The sequence below is a fragment of the Cnephaeus nilssonii genome, assembly GCF_951640355.1.
Source record: "Cnephaeus nilssonii genome assembly, chromosome: 4".
Classification (NCBI taxonomy): Eukaryota; Metazoa; Chordata; class Mammalia; order Chiroptera; family Vespertilionidae; genus Cnephaeus; species Cnephaeus nilssonii.
In genome coordinates, this window is record NC_137075.1 from 70,650,299 (window position 1) to 70,671,400 (window position 21,102).

A 21,102-nucleotide genomic window follows, 5' to 3' on the forward strand; every position below is an offset into this window, starting at 1 on the left:
TCAGGAGTTCGACCGGGAGACCAGGAGTTCAATCACTCGCTATGATGTGCACTGACCACCAGGGGGCGCCGCAGAATGAAGGGAGGCCCCAGCTGGCAGCCAGGGAAGGGAGGCCCCAGCCAGCAGCCAGAAGGTCCCAATCGTCCCTGATCACTGGCCAGGCCTGGGGAACCTACCTGTGCATGAATTTCATGCACCAAGCATCTCGTTTCCATATAACAAAGCTGAATTACATTTAATAACCGTCTACATTAGTTTAAATGAATTCTGAATAGTTAACACCTTAAGTTACGGGAAATTTATGGTATTCTAAGTCTAACCAAACATAAAGAAAATATATATCATGTGATATATTGTTGATTCTGCCTTCCTCTACTATATATTGCTTTAGATCAGTCACTATTGTACATTTACTTTTAAGGAAATTTTGCATACTCTTCAGCATTTGGCACTGTTATGTATGGGGTCAATGCTTAATAATTTGGATGGGTGAGCAAATTCATGGTAAAATGAAAGATTTTAAAAGAAATGTTTATTTCTCTCCATCTCCACAAATAAAATCAGAATGTCCAACTTAGCAAAGTAGTTAGAACTTTTTATCTAATTTAAATAAAGACAAACTTTTATAAGTTACTTGTCCTTGTTATCTTTTTTATTAGGTTTATTGGTGTTACATTGGTTAATAAAATTATATAGGTTTAAGGTGTACAATTCTATAATACATCATCTGAATATTGTATTGTGTGTTCACCACCTCAAATCATGTCTCTTCCTGTTATCTTTTTATTTCACCTTTGTTAAGATGTGTGTTTAAAGTAGTGTAATTTCATCAATAGCCCTGAACTAGAAGTTTGGGTGTCTGAGCTCTAGATGCTATTCTAGTTGGCTAATTGATACCTGCCAAATCACTACTTTTCTGGGCCAGTTGTTTAATTAATAAAGTGGTTAGTCCCAGTGATATCTAAGACACCTTTAATTCGAATAGTTTGACACTAATAAAGCAACCTAGAATTGAGGGTTAAAAAAAACAACAACAAAAAAAACTTCCTACTTAATAGGCTAGTTCTGAGATCTAATACAGTGTCTATAAATTCTGTCTCTGAGATATGAATGCCTATTTTTAAAAATTACATATTATTTTAAAACCAATTAAAGTTTAGCCTGGCCATTGTGACTCAGTGGTTGAACCCAGGAATCCAAGAGTCATGATTTGATTCCCAGTCAGGGCACATGCCTGGATTTCGGGCTTGATCCCTAAGTTGGGGGTGTGCAGGAGGCAGCCAATTCATGTTTGTTTGTTTCTTTCTTTCTTCCTTTTTATGTATTTTTATTGATTTCAGAGAGGAAGGGAGAGGGAGAGAGAGATAGAAACATCAATGATCTCTCATCGATGTTTCCCTCTTCCTCTCTCTCAAAAAACAAAAAACAAACCAACAACACAATAAAAACATTTAAAAAAATAAAATGAATTAAAGTTTAGGATGTAAGTAAACAAATACTTAAATATTTAGAATTATCTGCTTTCTAAGATATGATATAGCTGGATATGTTAAATCTGTATTTTTTTTAAATATACTATCTTTTTACAAAAACTCAATTATAGCTGCCATTTTTCATTAGCATATTGATCACACACTGCAATTTTTTTTCAGCTTCAGTCTTGAACTGTAAAAATGTTTAAATAATATTTTCTTAAACTTTTGTGCTCTTTCCTCAGTTATTATGTAGAACTTTGTCTAATTACTGATAGAATGACTTGGGCTGATTTGAGATGATACTGTGTACTCTAGGGAACTTTACTGTCAGGCGATGGAATTAGCAGGTTTTAAGCTAATGCAAGTCATCATCACTGATTACATTCAAACTGTTACTGTCCTTAAGAAATCAAGATGAAAAGAAAGTAAGCGTCATTCTTCTGCTTCTTTCTCTCCTGTGATATTCTGTTGTTTCTTCTGAAACATTCTGCCCTTTTTTCCTCTACCATTATTAGTCAGACAGATATTTCCAATGAATCTGGCTCTCTGTCTTTACAAAAAGCAACTATGCTCTCTTCCTAGTTCAAAAGCATGAAAAGTTTTATGAAAAAATCAGTAAAATACAATGGGGAATTTGGTGTTGAAAATTTTTAAAGGATAGCACAGTTTCAGCACAATTTAAATTAGTTTCCTAAGGAGCCTAAGTCTATGATGTATGAGACTCAGTTCAGGAAAATTCTGTATATTCCTTAATATAAAATATGTTTATTTATATTCAAATAACTGTCCATAGTAAACTAATGAACAGTACATAGTAATCTGCTATATTTGAGGGTGATTTTTAGTAATGAAAGTTCACAAATGTTTTCTTCTCATAAAAATAATACTTCATTCCTGAATAATTTAGTTACTTATCTTTTTTAAAAGTATATTTCTAGTTAAGTAAAGGCACTTGATAGTTTACAAAACAACATAAAATGAATGTGTTAAATTGTTTCTATGTCATCACTTTTACTAAATAGATAATTTGGTTTCTGAATATGTTTTTCTTGGGCATATTAATTTTGCAAATCTTGAACTAACAAGTAGTTGCTGTAACATATAGATGATACTACTAATAAAGTAATATTTGTCACCTTAAAAATTAGGGAATTATTTTGAACTCTATCCTATCAAAGATCTAAACATGCAAATATATCAAAGAAAACCAGAATCCCTATGAGCATTGAATTAGGAGTCAGGACAGGACACTGAGTTTTAATCCTTTCAATTTCCTACATGTTCCTGGACAATCAGCTTTATCTGTGAAGTTCAGCTTTGTTATATGTAAATTAAATTATTGAATTAAATGTCTAAGGTTTTTCTTAGTCCAGGACAGGTGAGAGACAAGCTTCTCGGTGTCCTCTCCCAGCAGTCTTATAGAAAGAGCTTATTCTCCTAGCAATAATATGTGACAGCATCTATGAAGTATTGCCAACCAGGAGCACTTACCTGAGACAAGGTTTTTATCAGGGGTTGGTCATATAGGCATGAAGCGTCTATGGCTGACTTTAGTTATTCCGTCTCCAGCCTCTTCAAAGGTCAGACTGATACCACATGGTCCAGGGCCCCCACCATAAATCACATTTGGTAGCATAGACTATTGGGTGTGGCCCAAGGCCCCAGTAAACAGAGGTACTCTTAGGCAGGGTATTCCAAGGTCTTACAAATTATCTTCCAAGAGCCAGGAAAGAGCCAGATATTGGAATGTGCAGGGTTAGGCCTGCTGAGTTAATACTTCCCTGCATACCTTGTTTCAGTGAAGTAGTCCTTTAGTACCTTCTTGGGAAAGGGTGCTTGGCAAGCAATTTTTTGAGGCTTTTTATGTCTGAAATATTTTAGTTTTGTCATATTTGATTGATAGTTTAGACAGCAATAGAATTCTAGGTTGAAGATAATTTTCCCTGACAATTTTTAAGGTGTTGCTCCACTTCCAGTATTGCTATTAAAGTTGGAGAGCCATTCTGATTCTTGATTCTTTATATGTGACTTGTCTTTTTCCTTACTGAAAACTATTAGATTTTTCTTTGACCCTAGTGTTCTGAAAGGATGTTTCTAAATATGGGTCTGTTTTCTGGCCATTGAGCAGCCGTTCAATTTAGTCATATGTATCCTTTAGTTTGGGGAAATAGTCTTTAATTTTTTATTGATTTTCCTCTTTTGTTTCTGTTCTCTCTTTCTGGGACTCCTAATATTTGGATGTTGGACCTCCAGAACAGATCCTTTTCTTATCTCTTCTCTCCTATTTTTTTTTTCATTTATCTTTATTTTTTAAAGTATTACAGATGTCTCTTTTTTCCCCCCATTGACTCCCTTCACCCCATTCCCACCTCCTTCCCAGGCCTTCACCACACTAGTGTCTGTGTCCATGGTTATGCATATCCTATCTAATAAAGAGGGAATATGCTAATTGACCCTCACGCTGTCACAAAGATGGCGACACCCACAGCCAATAAGGAGGGACTATGCTAATGACTGTCACACCCTCAAAGATGGCGGCGCCCACAGCCAATAAGGAGGGAATATGCTAATTGACTGCCACACCCACAAGATGGCAGCGCCCAGTCCCCTCATCCCAGCTGGAGCGGCAGGCGCAGCACAGCCGGGCCCGCCCCCAGGTGGGTCCAGCCGCTCCACACTCCTGCCTCCAGAGTCCCCCAGTCTCCTCAGTCCCCCAGCCACCCAGTGCCGCCCGAGGCTCAGGTAACCAGGGCCGGCCGAGGCTTGCGCTGCCGGCAGTGGCAGCAGCAGAGGTATGATGGGGCGTCGCCTTCCCCTGATCCCCGGGTCACCTTCCGCTCCTGAGGGCTCCCAGACTGTGAGAGGGGGCAAGCTCAGCTGAGGGAGCTCCCCCCTCCAGTGCATGAATTTTCATGCACCGGGCCTCTAGTATGCATATAAGGTCTTTGCTTAATCTCCCCCCCCCCCCCCGCCGCTCTTTCCCTCTGAGATTTGTTAGTCTGTTTCATGCTTCCATGTCTCTGGATCTATTTTGTTCATTAGTTTCCACATATAAGTGAGATCATGTGATACTTGTCTTTCTTGACTGGCTTATTTCACTTAGCATAATACTCCCAAGTATTATGCTCCATGCTGTCTCAAAGGGTAAGAGATCCTTCTTTTTTACTTCTGCATAGTATTCCATGGTGTAAATGTACCACAGCTTTTTTTATCCACTCATCCACTAATGGGCACTTGGGCTGTTTCCAGATCTTAGTTATTGTAAATTGCGCTGCTATGAATATAGGGGTGCACACATTATTTCTGATTGGTGTTTCTGGTTTCTTAGGATATATTCCTAGAAGTGGGATCACTGGGTCAAATGGCAGTTCCATATTTAATTTTTTGAGGAAACTCCATACTGTTTTTCCATAGTGGCTGCACCAGTCATTTTACTAATTTTTTTTTTGAGATTTTTTCCAATTTCCAGCCCTTCTCTTTACTTTTTCATTTCTACTAGCATGTTTAATTTCTATTAGCTCATTTTTTATTCTCTGATTTTTTTTGTAATGGTATCATATTTTTGTTTTACAAGTGCAGTGTCCTATATCTCTGACTCTAATAAGGATAGGGTTTTATTTGGCTTTTTGTATCTTTTTTAATTATATTTTTTGTTTTGATTTTTATCTTTTATTAAAAACGTTGAGCTATCTACTTATCCTTGGTTATCTGTTCATAATTAAGAGTAGAAGCTGTAAGCCTGTGGGTGAGGCATGTAAACACTGTAGGGTGATCTAACCAGATAATTTTTAAATATATTTTTATTGATATCAGAGAGGAAGGGAGAGGGAGAGAGAGATAGAAACATCAATGATGAGAGGGAATCATTGATCAGCTGCCTTCTGCACACCCCCATCTGGGGATCAAGCCCACAACCGAGCATGTGCCCTTGACCAGAATCAAACCTGGGACCCTTCAGTCCACAGGGCAATGCTCTATCCACTGAGCCAAACCAGCTAGGGCCAGATAATTTTTTTTTAATTCTTTTCTTTTCTTTTATTTATTGGCCAGACAAATTTTTAGGTAACCCCTGATGCTAATACTGATTTTTAAATTTTGATTTTCCCTCTTGGGGGATCGGTTTCCTCAGGAGAAAACAAAATTCTAATCCTTCACAGAATAAAGATGTAGTTTACAAAATGTTGAGAACCTAATCAGGGAAGGGGTTGAGGCAAGGGAAAATCCCTGTACTTGATGCTCATCATTCATCCCTGTTTTCAGTTTGGTGCCAAACTCTCAGCTGTGCCTTTCACACTCCAGGCCAGAGTTACCTCTCCAGAGAGTAAACACCCAGACGTCTGCCAGGATGAATAAGGGGCATTTGCCCAGGACATGGACTAGGGAAGGAGATTTAGGATTTAACTGCTCTTAAAATATCTTTTATCATCACCTGTTTTAGCCATCTCCACCTCTCAGTTCCAATGAGACTTGGTTCCTATGCTTTTTAAATATTCTGAAACATGTATCAGGTTGGTTCTCAAACCTCCTCATGACTGGGTTGGAATTCATCTTTCTTGGATAATCACACATTGTGTTGGGGTCTCCAGGACCACCTTCAGCTTTGGTGACTTGCTGAAAGGACTCACAGTTGTTATTCTCCTGGTTAACGTTTACTACAGTGAAAGGATAGAGTGAAATCAGCAGAGGAAAAGAGAGATGAAGTAAGGTCCAGAGGAAACCAGGGACCAGCTTCCAAGAGTCCTCTCCCAGTGGAGTCGCAACTATGCTGAATTCCTTCTGTGACGAGTTGTGACAATGGTGTGAAATGTTATTTACCAGGGAAGCTCACTGGAACCAGTGCCAAAGTGTTTTACTGGGTTTTACTGATGTAAGCACTCTCTGCCTAACACATACCAAAATTCCATACTCCCAGAAGGAAAGCAGGTGTTGACTATAAACTATATTGTTTGCACAAACAGTTTAGGCACAGTGAAACACCCTTGTTATGTAGGGAGTGGTGGGAATCCTCCCAAAATCCAAGTTCCCAAATGCCAGCCAAGGACCAACCTTGCAACAGGCTTTTCGAAGGGTAGAGGTCTCAGGCCTATGTTAATTAACTCTTTTTTGCACGCACAGCTGCTTTCTGGATTCCAACATTTTTTATTCTTATCTTTTCCCATTCTGCTCAAGCATATAGTTTTATACCTTTTAAGAAAATCCTTTTACTATTGTTTTAGTGGAGTTTCAGGTGAGAACAAAATTATAGATATATAAAAATCATTTAAAGCAACTCAAAAGAAAACCAACTAAATAGAGAGATGAAATTTTAAAAAGTATTAGTATCCTGAGAGAGACAAAAACATATTGCATCCTAGAAAGAAGAAATGGCTGCTGTAAACAAACTTTAGATATGTTTTTATTGATTTCAGAGAGAGGAAAGGAACGGGAGAGAGAGAAACGTCATTGAGAAGAATCATGGATCAGCTGCCTCTTGCATGCCCCCTACAGGGAATTGAGCCTGCAACCTGGGCATGTGCCCTGACGGAATTGAACTGTGACCTCCTGGTTCATAGGTTGATGCTCAACCACTGACCCACACCAGCTGGGCAAGAAAACATTTTTTTTTTTAATATTTTTATTGAATCCTGGCTGGTGTGTTTCAGTTGGTTGGGCATGGTCCTTCCTATACACCAGAAGGTCACAAGTAGGGTGCATGTAGGAGGCAGCAATCAATGTTTCTCTACTTCTCCCTTCCTCTTTCTCTCAAAAAAAAAAAAAAAAGAAAGAAAGAAAAAAGAAAAAAATTTAAAAATAAAAAAGTATACTAGTGATAAACAGTATTTTAATTCTTCATTAATTGAAAAATTCTAAATATTTTCTAAGTTAGGGGTTACTAGTTTGTATGTAAGATACATATGATGAATTGATATCCATCAACCTATATAATTCTTCATACTTTAATAAAGAATATCTTTCTATAAATGCCCATTTATTCAGTTTCTCTGATGTTAAGAAAGACCTAGAAAGATAAGGCCCCGTTGACATCAGAAAAGTCATTTAGATGTATATTATTTACCATTCTAAACTTCAAAAAAATCTACATAAAGTATGTTTGTTACGTTTTATGAACTATTCCTCACCGCCTTAACAAATAAGATACAATTGCTTGACATTTATATATTACTAGAGGCCCAATGCACGAAGATTCGTGCAAGCATGGGCCTTCCTTACCCTGGCTGCCGGCACTGCCTTCGCTCCGGCCCGGAGCCGCCTTTTTGCTCCGCCTTTCCACCTTCCCACACTGCCCAGAGGCCCGGAGCAGCTGGGACGGGGCAGAACACCTGCATCGTCGCAATGGCGACGACGCAGGCATTCTGCCCTGCCCCTAGCCACTTGGCACCTGCATATGCAAATTAACCCACCATCTTTGTTGGGTTAATTTGCATACTCCTGATTGGTGTCGTGAAGATATGGTCAATTTGCATCTTACTCTTTTATTAATGTAGCTATTTTTTTACTCAGGATCATATCCTCTTAGCTAAATTCTATAAAATACTTAGAATATAATATCAGATCATTGTTTTTAACCTTACTGTATGATTAAAGTACCAGGTGTGTTTATGTGATGCATTGTAACATATTTTGCAAATCTTAGATAACAGTTGACCTTTAATTATTTCCTTATTCAGTTCAGCTCCCTCTCACACCCATTATTTATCCCATCCCATGACCTGTAATCTTTTGAATTACACTTCCCACTGTGTCCCTATTCTCCTCATTTGAACCTTTTAAATGCTTTCACTGAAATCTAGCTTTTTCCAGCTGACACTTTGTACCTTAAAAACCCTCCATCTCAACTTGTGGAAAGAACAATCAACCTATTTTATGTTTCCCAATACTACTTACTGATGTTGTACCATCATCATCTCTCTGAAATCTATGCCATCCGATTAGGTCATCCTTGGCTGTAGTAATAACTTCGACTTTCCTGAATGAATCAGCACTTACTTTCTGCTGGACTGGTCTCTTATTATACAGATCTTTTTCGAAACCCACGTTGATAACCCACTCATTGTCTCTCAATTCACTGGCTTCTCAGAGCTTTTCTCCATTTCTATTTGAGCCATCCAACAGCATGCCCACACCTTGGATCAGCTCTTAAATGAAGCAGTTCTTCCTAACCAGTCTCATCTCTTTTTCCTTATACATCTTAAATGCATCCCTTTCTCTGATTTCCATTCTCGTCTATATTTTAATTACTTTACCCATTCTGTTTACCCCACTCCATTAGCTCCTTTCTGATGTCATTTGCATTTAGAACCAATGGACAGTCTAGTAGTCTTCATCCCTTGACTTTTTGCTGTGGTTCACTTGCCTGCTTTTTCTTTCTCTACAATAGTTCCATGTTACAGTTCTAAATTAACACATGAAAATGCAACCTAGTTATTTGCATCCACTTTTTTCTATTAGATTTGTTTTAATTTTAAAATCAGGAAGCTGCCTGATTTTAACTAGACCTCTCTGCTTCTCAATGCAATATTTTCTTTTGTAACCCTTCTAGTTGTGTGTTCAAAATGTTTTCTATATTCCAAGTGCTTAAATCTAACATCCCTTGTCAGGAAATGACCTTGCCTCCTGCTTACTAGAAAAAGATAGAATCTATCTGCAAAATTTTCATCCATCTCCTCTATATCAAATTGTCTGTATCCATGCTATGTCCAAGTTTATTTTAACAAAGAGGTTTGTAGATTATTTTACAATAATCTTCCTTCTTTACTCAGAAGGATGTGTCTTCCTTTTCAGGCATAACTTTCCTCTTCTAGAGCCTTCTTTAACAATTGAACTCGCCCTTACTCTCTCCCACTCTCTATCATTTTACCCTCTCTGGTTCATTTTTTTTATTACAGTTTACTTTCAATATTATTTTGTATTGGTTTCAGGTCTACAGCATAGTGGTTAATAGTCATATACTTTACATAGTGTTCCCCATGACATTTTCAGTACCCACCTGGCACCATACATAGTTCTCAAAATATTACTGGCTTTATTCCCTATTCTGTACTATAATTCATTTCTGACCAGTAGATTATTAAGTCAGAAACTGAGGAGTCTGGGATTTTGCTCTACTTGAAGTTTTGTTAGCCTGCCACAGCTTTATATTCATACTAGAGGCCCGGATTCGTGTACCAGTGGGGTCCCTCAGCCTGGCCTGTGGGGATCTGGCCAAAACTGGCCTGATGCACGGATTCGTCCAGGGGTGTCCGGCCTGTCTTGCCCAGTCCTTATCGGTCGGACCCCAGCAGCAAGCTAACCTACCAGTCGTAGCATCTTCCCCCTGGTGGTCAGTGCGCATCATAGCAACTGGTCGAACAGTCCAACAAACAGACACTTAGCATACTAGGCTTTTATTATATAGGATAGGATACTGACAGAAAACACAAGACCCATGGGTCAGAGAAAAAGACGATTTATTACTCATGGCAAAAACAACCACGGCCCTGGCTGGTTTTGTTCAGTAGATAGAGCGTCGGCCTGGAGACTGAAGGGTACCAGGTTTGATTCCAGACAAGGGCACTTGCCTGGGTTCTGGGCTTGATCCCCATTGCGGGGCATGCAGGAGGCAGCCAATCGGTGGTTCTCTCTCATTATTGATGTTTCTATCTCCCTCCCTCTCCCTTCCTCTCTGAATCAATAAAAACGTTAAAAAACAAACAAACAAACACCAAAGCAATGTCTTGCAACACATCCTAAGCCCCAATTACTATAAGGCAATATAGCGAGAGCCAGATGTCACCTGTGCATGCAGCAGGGTGTATTACAGGAAGGGAACTCCAAAATAAGGAAGAGAGACAGACAGGCACACCTTATCTTGCCTTTGGAAGGTAAGCAAATTTTCACCAAGAAGGGAGAAGAAGACTACTCCCCTGGAATGTCTCCAGGGCGGGAAATGTTCTCTATCTTCATTATACTTACTGGTCAAGAAGCAAATCTTCCCACTGACCTTCAAGTAGACATTATCTCTAGTTTTCAAGGAAGTTTGTTATGCAAGCCCCTTCACTCAAAAGACCTGGACCATACAGAAACGTGCAATATTCATGGAGCAGTTTTCTCCAAGGTACCAGTGACATACTAGTAACCCAATCAATGGCAGTTTTTTTAATCATTATTTACTTTTTGCAGAATTTAACAAGGGCTATATTTTCTTTGTTTTACAGCTAAACTGCTCAACTGTTTTCTATGACTAATCTGATTTTTAGGTCTCTCTCCCTTGCCCATCTCTCTTTTCTTCACCCTTTACACAGTCTTTCTCCTTTCCTGTTACCTCTTACCATTTCCTGGATTGAATTTGTATTTCTCCCTTTGTAGATATTGCGATCACAACTTTTGCATTGATAGCACAAGATGTCAAAATAGATGGTTTTTTCTACTTCTTCCATATACTTGAGCTCCTTAAGAGCAGATACAATTACTATATTGTGAATCCATGGAACCTTTCATAGTGTATACTCAGTAACTATTTTTTAATGAAATCGGTAAGTTAGCAAATTCTTACACTATTTTTCTTTATAATATTTTATACTTTCCTCTCTCTTTCCAGGCTCCCGGAGTTGATACCCTATTTCAATTCTCTTTTATCAATGGTCTTCCCTCTTCTAGTCTGTAGTTCCTTTCTAGTAGCCTTTACATTGATATCAGATTAATGAAATCCCATATTTTAGAGTGCCTACATAAGAACCTTCAATATCTTTCCATTATCTAAATAATAAAGTACAAACTCAGTAGTAAGGAACCTTCCACACTATGCTCTCAAAATTTTCCATGTTTATTTTAAATTCTTACCTACCTGCTTTACTTTGTTTAACAAGTATTTGAGGATCTGCTGTTTGCAAGGCTTTGTAAAGGAAGGAAGTATACTAGATACTAGAGGCCCGGTGCACAACATTCGTGCACTGGGGGAGGGTCCCTCAGTCTGGCCTGCGCCCTCTCGCAGTCTGGGACCCTTTGGGGGATGTCCGACTGCTGGCTTAGGTGCACTCCCCACAGAGTCCTTAGCACTGCCACAGAGGTGGGAGAGGCTCCCACCACCGCTGCGCCCGCCGCTCGCCAGCCGTGAGCTTGGCTTCTAGCTGAGCAGCGCTCACCCTGTGGGAGTGCACTGACCACCGGGGGGCAGCTCCTGCATTTAGCATCTGCCCCCTGGTGGTCAGTGTGCAGCATAGTGACGGGTCATTTCATGTTTAGTCGATTTGCATATTAGGGTTTTATTATATAGGATGGTATTTGCTCATTATCCTTGTGTTAATTTTTTGGTCCTTTGTTTCCTTTTACTACTTCACTGCATCTTAGGGGAAATAATCTTTGTAGAACACTCAGCCATAGTCCTATAGTAAGCAGTCCCATTTTAGGGCAAAGTATGAGTAATACAATGAAGTTCAGAATCAGTGACAAGCCATTCAGCATAATGTCCGCCTCATAATATAAGCTTAATACATGTTTAAACTGAATTAATTCTGTTTACATTTTTAAACACAGAAATTTAAGCCTACAAGAAAAAATTCTTAATTTATTGTCTTAAGCCTTGGAAAACCTGCCTATTTTTATTTCATGGTAGTTCTACTATTAACTTTGAATTTTACTTGTTATCTGTTGTTACTTGTAGTTGTATCATTTTGAAATACAAAATCAAAACAAATTTAAGAATTTTCTATTACACGTTTTCAAAACTTTTTTCTATACTCTCTTTATAGGTTATATGTAAAGTCAGATGTGCCACTGAACTTGACAAACACAAGTAAGTTTCATGAATAGCAAGGTTGAAATTTTACTCACAGTGGACTTCTCAAGGTTGAAGGGCATGGTGGTTAAGGGTGCCTTAGCAGTTTTATAGAAAATCAAATTAGATTAGTTCATAGGAAGTGAATTGAATAACCCACAGTACTTTCTCTTCAGCCATATTGCTGCCTAATACCTATTTTTGCTGCTCTCCTACTATCCTGCTTCAGATGTCCAATGAGGTTTCATAGGGTCCACAAACACTAAAGTTAGATTATGCTGTTTGGGAAAAGAATGTATTATATAATTGCATGAAGTAACTAATTTTTCCCTCAAAAATTCAAGCCAGGACACTTGGTAACTATGCAACTCATTTAACATCTCTATGCTTTGGTTTCCTAAAGTGCTATAATCCCCAGAGTATATTAATAATTTCAAGATCTATTTTAGATTTAAAACTATCTGATTATTATATTTATTATTCAATCTGAGAGAATATTAATATCTAAACTTCTCAAACTAAAATCTTTGTGCTTTGCATGTTCACTTGACAAACATCGCTTGTTATAGATTACTTTACACATTACCTTCAATTTACCATGCATAAACTATAGCCAAAAGCTGACAACGATTTATGACTTCCACTATTGAAAGAGATCCAAAATAAAAGATATTAGTATGCCAAATAAATTTCTGGATCATATTACTTTGGGGTATAAATGAACTGGGATTGCTTTCATATAGATAGCTATTACAGCTACTTGATGTAGATAGCCACACCTTACCTAAAGAGTTTTTATGAGGTGGTCTAATTTTTCTTAGGGGTAAGTTTTTAAGCATTTAATTTTCAGAGTTTCTCTGTATGCATAGTATATATGCAACTTTGTAAGAAGAGGAGGTGTTGATAAGTGCTTGAAACTCTACTGTCTTTATGTTCTTTAGTCATGTTTGAAAGTAATGTTTGCTATGATATTCAGAAGTTCATAAAATTAAATATTGTCTAAAACATATTTCCCTTACCTCTTAAAATTAATATTAGTAATCACTTTAAATTTAGGTGGTTTATTAATTTTCCAAATAAATTATAAAAGCCTGGTAATTCTTGGAATGGAAAGATCAATGAAAATATGCTTAGTAGTTATAAAAATGAAAAATTCAGGATTGCTTGAATTAGTGTTAAAATAATCCTACATTCTTCCTGGTAGAGGCAATTGAATTCAAGTCCACATGAGATTATTTTTAAATTAATGCTTTAAAATCTAATGCTATTTTAAAATGCTTTAGATACTAATTTTATAACATCAATAGCTCAAGTAACTGAGTGATTATTAAATTTGTATTTAACGAAATTACAAACTGAAGGAATAATTGTACCTAAAGTAACACACTAATAAATTTAATTTCTCATTCATTTTATAAATTTCTAATAAACTCATTTCTTTTTCTTTCAGAATTCTATTGCATTTGGGCTTTATATTGGCAAGCCTTATCTTTTTAGTGGTGAACTTGACTTGTGCAATGCTAGTCCATGGAGATGTCCCAGAAAATCAGTTGAAATGGACTGTGTTTGTTCGAGCGTTAATTAATGATAGCTTGTTTATTCTTTGTGCCATCTCTTTAGTTAGTTATATATGCAAAATTACAAAAATGTCATCAGCAAATGTCTACCTCGAATCAAAGGTAAGTATATTTCTTAAATTTTCATTTAAAATAAATCTAACTTCAAGTTATCATCATATGAAGCATATTTTAATGGGAAGTTTATATATTTTTTCAAGAATTCTGAATGTTGGGAACATTTTTGAGCATGAAGGAATGGTCACAAGAAGTTAAAAAGTATTCAAAACTTGGCATTTCACTAACCGATGATTTTTATAAAGCTTATACTAAGCATGTTATATTTTCTATGATTTATGTCTTTTGCATTGAAGGCTAATTAAATGAAATAAACCAAAATTTATATTAATGTATCACAAATAATCTAACACATAAAGCCACAGTAATAATTTAGTATTTACTCTGTAGGGGTGGCAGTATGGCCATCAATTACCATATTATGTCTACATACCCTTGGGTTAGCAGTGTTAAGATTCCATACTGGTAAAGTGGTGTTTATTTGTATTAAGGTTTAGAAAATGTTCTTTCACCCCACAATATGAAGTCCCTATGATATTTGTAACAGTTAATCATGTAACTAAATATATAAATGCCTTCATTCTCCCTTATACTGCGGATCAGCAAACAGAAACCAAATGCTAGCCCATTAACAAAGAACCCTGGAAGTTTCTATTGTTGTTGATTAACATTGTGGGTGAGCCATGAATCAGTCATCACAGTGTATGTGTGGCATTGGATATGGGGGTGTAGATGTGTGTTATTGGGATGTGAGTTTATACATGTAAACGAATTTGATCTCATTTGGCATTATTGTCTATTCACTTAAAATAAGCAAGATAGTGTCCTAAACAGAACAGTTCTCTGAAATATTTTTAGACTTCCATATTGTTGTTATCCTTAATGTAGTCCTAGTAAAGTCAGGTATTATAATTAAATGTATGGTAGTCAACTTGTCTTTAAATTTAGGTGGAGACTTTCATTTGACTTTTTAAATATATATCAGTTGAATGCAGAATAAATATAGAAATCTATATTTATATAAGCCCAGCGACCGGAATGACGCAACGACCAGAATGACCGGAATGACCGGTGGCTGTGACGCGCATTGCAGCAGCCAACCGACCTGATCCGGGCCCCAATCAGCCCGCCCCTGGCCGGCCCAGCCCCTGATCGGCCCCCAACACCCCGATCAGGAGAGGGGCCGGCCAGCAAACTGCCTGTGGCCCCTCCCTCCCACCAGTCCGGCCCAATGGGCCCCCATCAGAGTGGACCAGCTGGACCCCCACCCGTGCATGAATTCGTGCACTGGGCCTGTAGTATATACTAGTATATAATATTGTTTACGAAGAGAGAAAGAAAGGGTGTGGGGAAGGGAGAAGAGACTAAACTTAAACTTTCAAACCTATTCACCTTACATGGAAAATTATTTTGTTCAACTTATGTTCTAAAAGTTCCTAAATGTAAGTATTTTAGCTAATTCTGGCTTCAGTTTAAGTGTTAAAAATAATGGTTACTATTTTGGTACATAATCTTTTGGTGTAGCAATAGCACCCTCACTTAATATAATAACATCACCATAGAATGCATATGTCTTGCTTCTCTAGTGATACAGCATAAATAGATGTGGTTGACTTTAAAGGGCTTCTTTTCTGATCCAAACAACTTTTTCTAAGTTTGGTTTTACTTGCTTTGAAATAGATAGTTCTCTGAATATAGTAAAATTGCCGATCTGAGAAGAAAAGTTCATCTGATAACTCCTCCAGAATTATTTCAGACATCTTCCTCTAACTATCATGTAAATGGTATTCATTTTATTATTTTTTTAAACTCTTAACCTTTTGCACTCGGATGTCGAGTGTGACTCGACACGGTTACCATCGGTAGCAGGAATCGAGAAAAAAGCAAGCAAGTGCAAAGGGTTAAATTTAAAAGGTGCATGGATTCAGAATTCTCTAGGAACATTACAGAGACATGTTCAAATACATACCTATAAAGGTAAATATAAGATACTGGATTATTTGTATTATATTGTACTGTTAGGACATAAACTTCTTTATTTAAAGAATACATCATCTTGCTTTCACATTCTTCTTGTAAAATCACTAAGCTCGGTTTTGTTTTTTTACTTCTATAACAGTTACAGTAATGGCCATTTCTTTGATTCAATCAACAAATGTCTGTTGAGCCATGTTCCTTCTCTTCTTTCACGCTGATACTGTTTCCTGGTATCCCTAAGAGCATTTCCTTAAAGCTCAGACTTGGGTCTTCTGTTTTTCTCATTTTATTCCTTCTTCCTTCTACATATTCAGTGATAATGAAATCCTCCATAATTTGTCTTAAGCAAATCTGACCTACCTTATTTGTAAATGTCACATAGTATACTTTCCTGTCTCTACCCTTAGGCTATTTCATCTTCCAGGAATGCCATTTTCCCCTCCCAGTGCTCTCTACCTATTTGTCCTTATCTTACCTAGCTTTAAAGGCATAACTCTAATGTTTCCCCTTTTTAGGAATGCTTCTTCATCTCCAAAATAAAATTGAGAAATACCACTCTATCTGAATTCTCTTAAATTTTTACTTTATTACTAGAGGCCCGGTGCACGAAATTCGTGCATGGGGGGTAGGGGGGGGCAGTGTCCCTAAGCCCAGCCTGCACCCTCTCCAATCTGGGACCCCTTGAGGGATGTCCGACCACCCGTTTAGGCCCGATCCCTCTCACAATCCAGGACTGCTGACTCCCAGCGGCTCACCTGCCTCTGCCTGATGCCCCTAACCGCTTCTGCCTGCCAGCCTGATCACCCCTTAACCACTCCCCTGCCAGCCTGATCGACGCCTAACTGCTCCCTGGCCGGCCCGATTGCCCCTAACTGCCCTCCCCTGCCAGTCTGGTCACCCCTAACTGCCCTCCCCTGCAGGCCTGCCCCCCCAACTGCCCTCCCCTGGAGGCCTGGACCCCCACAGCTGCCCTCCCCTGCAGGCCTGGGTTCCCCCCCCCCCAACTGTCCTCCCCTGCAGGCCTGGGTCTCCCCGAACTGCCCTCCTCTTCTGGCCTGGTCACCCCTAATTGCCCACAACTGCTCTCCCCTGCTGGCCATCTTGTGGCAGCCATCTTGTGTCCACATGGGGGCAGCCATCTTTGACCACATGGGGGCGGCCATCTTGTATCTTGGAGTGACGATCAATTTGCATATTACTCTTTTAATAGATAGGATTTTACCAACTAGAACAGAACTAATATGATTTGGTTCCCTTTTTCAAACTAGCAACTCTAACTTGCTTTTTAAATATAAGTTATTGAGGAAACCAAGATGGCGGCATAGGTAACACCTAAACTGCTGCCTCGCACAACAATTTCAAAACTACAACTAAAAGACAAAACGGACATCATCCAGAACCACAGGAAGGCTGGCTGAGTGGAAATTCTACAACTAGAAGGAAAGAGGAAAGAGACTCAGAGGAGCTGAGACTCAGAGGAGCTGCAGAGGGCAGAGGTACAGAGACGTGCACGCAGAGAGGACAGGCAACTGAGCACGCGGCTGGCTTTCTTAATCGGGAGGGAGACAAAAGCTCCCGACTGCGCTGAACCCCAGTTCCAGGCGAGACTCTGGGAACCCAGACTCATTCGGGAAGAAACTGGACTGTCTGGCAGCGGGCAAAACTCGAGGGCGGCTTTCTCTCAGAGGTGCTTGCAGCGATTAAAGCGGGACACTGAGACTCAGGGGCCTCTTAGGGCAGGGCTGACGGGAAGCCAATGCTGTCTGCTCCGCCCTCAGACTCTGCTCCATCCAAGCTAAGCACAGTGGCTTTTGCAAGTCTTGTCTTATAAGACTGTCTCCAGCACAGAAGTTCTCCCAGCATAGACACAGCTGATCCTCACAGCCAGTTTGCCTGGAGGTCAATTCCTCCCAGTGATACCAACAACAATCAAGGCTTAACTACACAAGACTGTGCACACAGCCCAAAAAGGGGTGCACCAAGCGTGTCCACCTCAGGTAACTGGGGAGGCTGAGCCACTGGGCCCTATAGGACACCTAACACACAAAGCCACTCTATTAACTCAGGGAAGCAGCCAAAATGCGGAGACACAGAAACAGGTCACAAATGAAAGAAATAGAGGAAAGCAAACGACTGGATTTAGAGTTCAAAACCATGGTTATAAGGTTTTTCAAGAATTTCCTAGAAAAGGCCGATAAATTTAGTGAGACCCTTGAGGATATGAAAAAGGACCAACTAGAAATTAAGCATACACTGACTGAAATAAAAAATAATCTACAGAGATCCAACAGCAGACAAGAGGATCGCAAGAATCAAGTCAAAGATTTGAAATACAAAGAAGCAAAAAACACCCAACCAGAAAAGAAAAAATCCAAAAATATGAAGATAGTGTAAGGAGCCTCTGGGACAACTTCAGGCATACCAACATCCGAATTATGGGGGTGCCAGAAGAAGAGAGAGAGCAAGATACTGAAAACCTATTTGAAGAAATAATGACAGAAAACTTGCCCCACCTGGTGAAAGAAATAGACTTACAAGTCCAGGAAGCGCACAGAACCCCAAACAAAAGGAATCCAAAGAGGACCACACCAAGACACATCATAATTAAAATGCCAAGAGCAAAAGACAAAGAGAATATTAAAAGCAGCAAGAGAAAAACAATTAGTTACCTACCAGGGAGCACCCATACAATTGTCAGCTGATTTCTCAACAGAAACTATGCAGGCCAGACGGGAGTGGCAAGAAGTATTCAAAGTGATGAATAGCAAGAACCTACAACCAAGAGTACTCTACCCAGCAAAGCTATCATTCAGAATTGAAGGTCCGATAAAGAGCTTCACAGATAAGAAAAAGTTAAAGGAGTTCATCACCACCAAACCAGTATTATATGAAATGCTGAAAGGTATTCTTTAAGAAGAGGAAGAAGAAGAAAAAGGTAAAGATAAAAATTATGAACAAATACATATCTATCAACAAGTGAATCTAAAAAATCAAGTGAATGAAAAACCTGATGAACAGAATAAACTGATGAATATAATAGAATCAGGGGCATAGAAAGGGAGTGGACTGACAATTCTCGGGGGGAAAGTAGTGTGGGGGGGTGTGGGAAGAGACTGGACAAAAATCGTACACCTATGGATGAGGACAGTGGGGGGAGGTAAGGGCAGAGGGTGGGGTGGGAACCGGGTAGAAGGGAGCTATGGGGGGAAAAAAGAGGAACAATTGTAATAATCTGAACAATAAAGATTTATTAAATAAAAAATAAATATGTTATTGACAATTTGAATAGCTTATTTCTGCTCTTTCATTTTTTTATTTTCTTACATATTTAAGGTTACTTTATACCATGTTTATGTTCTTATGTAGATGTTTAATGTATTATTTTGTAAACTAATAAAGGTATTTAGAGCAGTATGTGTTCTCAAGTACTGCTTTGGCAGCTCTCTATAATCTTGTTATATTCTTATTTATATTCTTATTTAACAACTAGGGGCCTGGTGCACAAAACTCGTGCACTGGGAGCGGGGCCCTCAGCCCAGCCTGCCCCCTCTCACATACTGGGAGCCCTCAGGTGATGTCCTACTGATGTCCATGGGGAGCGGGCCTAAGCCGCAGTCTGGCCTCCCTTTGTGGGAGGCGACCAGGCTGATCAGGGGAAGGCACCAGTCCCATCACCCTGCTGCTGCAGCCACTGCCAGTCACTGCAGCCACCAAGGTGTTTTCATCAACACGGACTCCAGTCCCTTCACCATGAAAAAATGACAACTTTATTTAGGCATTTTCAAGATGTGTCTTTCATAGGATATGACATTTCTTTCTTTATATTTTTTTTATCCTCACCTGAGGATATGTTTCCATTGATTTTTAGAGAATGTGGAAGAGAAAGAGAAAGACAGAGAGAAACATCCAAGTGAGAGGAACACTTTGATTGGTTGCCTCCTGCATGAGCCCTGACCTGGGCCCCAGCCAGGGAGGAGCCTGCAACCTAGGTACATGCCCTTGATCAGAATTGAACCCGGACCCTGTGGTTGGCAAACCTAGGCATTATCCACTGAGCCAAACCGGCTAGGGCAGGATATGACATTTCTTAGCCCTCCAGCAGTGGACCTTTGTTTTTTTCTCCAGGAGTGTGGTGGAAAAACCCTAGATCACCTTTTTGGATTCTTACACCCAAGTTACTAACAATATTACCAGTGGCATTGAGGGAGCTTAGCCAATGAGTGGTCAGAAAAGGTGTTTCCTCTGTAGTTCACACTGATTGCCAATTGCCTCTGATCTCCGGCTCCGCCCCTGCCAAGGCCTAAAGCCTCGGGGCCTGGGCAGGGCCCTCCCAGCTCCCTCGGATCTCCGGCTCTGTCCCTGCTCAGGACCAAGGCCTCTGGCCGAGGCTTGGGGCCTGGACAGGGGCCCCCCAGATCCCTCCGATCACAGACTCCACCCCTGCCCAGGCCCCAAGCCTCTGGCCAAGGCTTGGGGCCTGGGCAGGCGCCCCCAGATCCCTCCAATCGCCGGCTCTGCCCCTGCCAAGGCCTAAAGCCTCGCGGCCTGGGAAGGGACCTCCCAGCTCCCTCGGATCGCCAGCTCTGCCCCCCAGCTCTCTCCCATCACTGGCTCCGCCCCTGCCCAGGAACCCCCTGGCTCAGGCCCTTCCCAGGTTGCTCAGGACCCACACAGGGCCTACCTCAGAGCGACCTGGGTGCCTAGAATGTTCCCGGTACCCAGGATGCTGGGTGCCTATGTATGCAAATTAACTGCCATCTTTGTTGGGTTAATTTGCATACTCTGATTGGCTGTGGGCATAGCGGAGGTTCGGTCAATTTACATGTTTGTCTATTATAAGGTATGCTAACAAAGAGCATTTGCTATTTAGATTTCAAACTTGTCTCAAACATTACATATTTACACATCAGTGTGAATTAGATATTATCTCTGTATATAATTCTTCCTTCAATTCACTTTGGCGGGAAGTCTAAAATTCAGGCATCTGTCCTGTTCAGGCCTTCTAACTACCATAAGAAGTTTTCAGTTTTACTCTCTGCTTGATTATCCATGCATATGAATCTGGTATACTAAACAGTGTAGAGATTTCTGCCCTCCAGATTCTGGTTAGAGAAAAGAAACCCTCAATTGTTAAGTTCAAAAACTTAATTTCCAAAAAGATTACCTAAAGGAGGTATGGTCTGTCCATTTCCCTCCTTATCTAGTCTACATTTTATCCTCAGCCCAATCCAGATCATTGCAGAGTTTTGTACTAAGGCTGCAT

General features: G+C 39.7%; 1 protein-coding gene across 1 annotated transcript in view; it reads left to right on the top strand.

Moving 5' to 3' along the window:
- The window catches only part of GPR137C (G protein-coupled receptor 137C), a gene marked incomplete at its 5' end in the record, with an annotated part of 55,504 nt that overhangs the window by 14,474 nt on the left and 19,928 nt on the right, over positions 1–21,102 (top strand). Inside the window, 2 exons of the mRNA XM_079767643.1 lie at positions 12,203–12,246; positions 13,679–13,907. Coding sequence (XP_079623769.1) covers positions 12,203–12,246; positions 13,679–13,907 — 273 coding nt within the window. The remainder of the gene's footprint in view (positions 1–12,202; positions 12,247–13,678; positions 13,908–21,102) is intronic.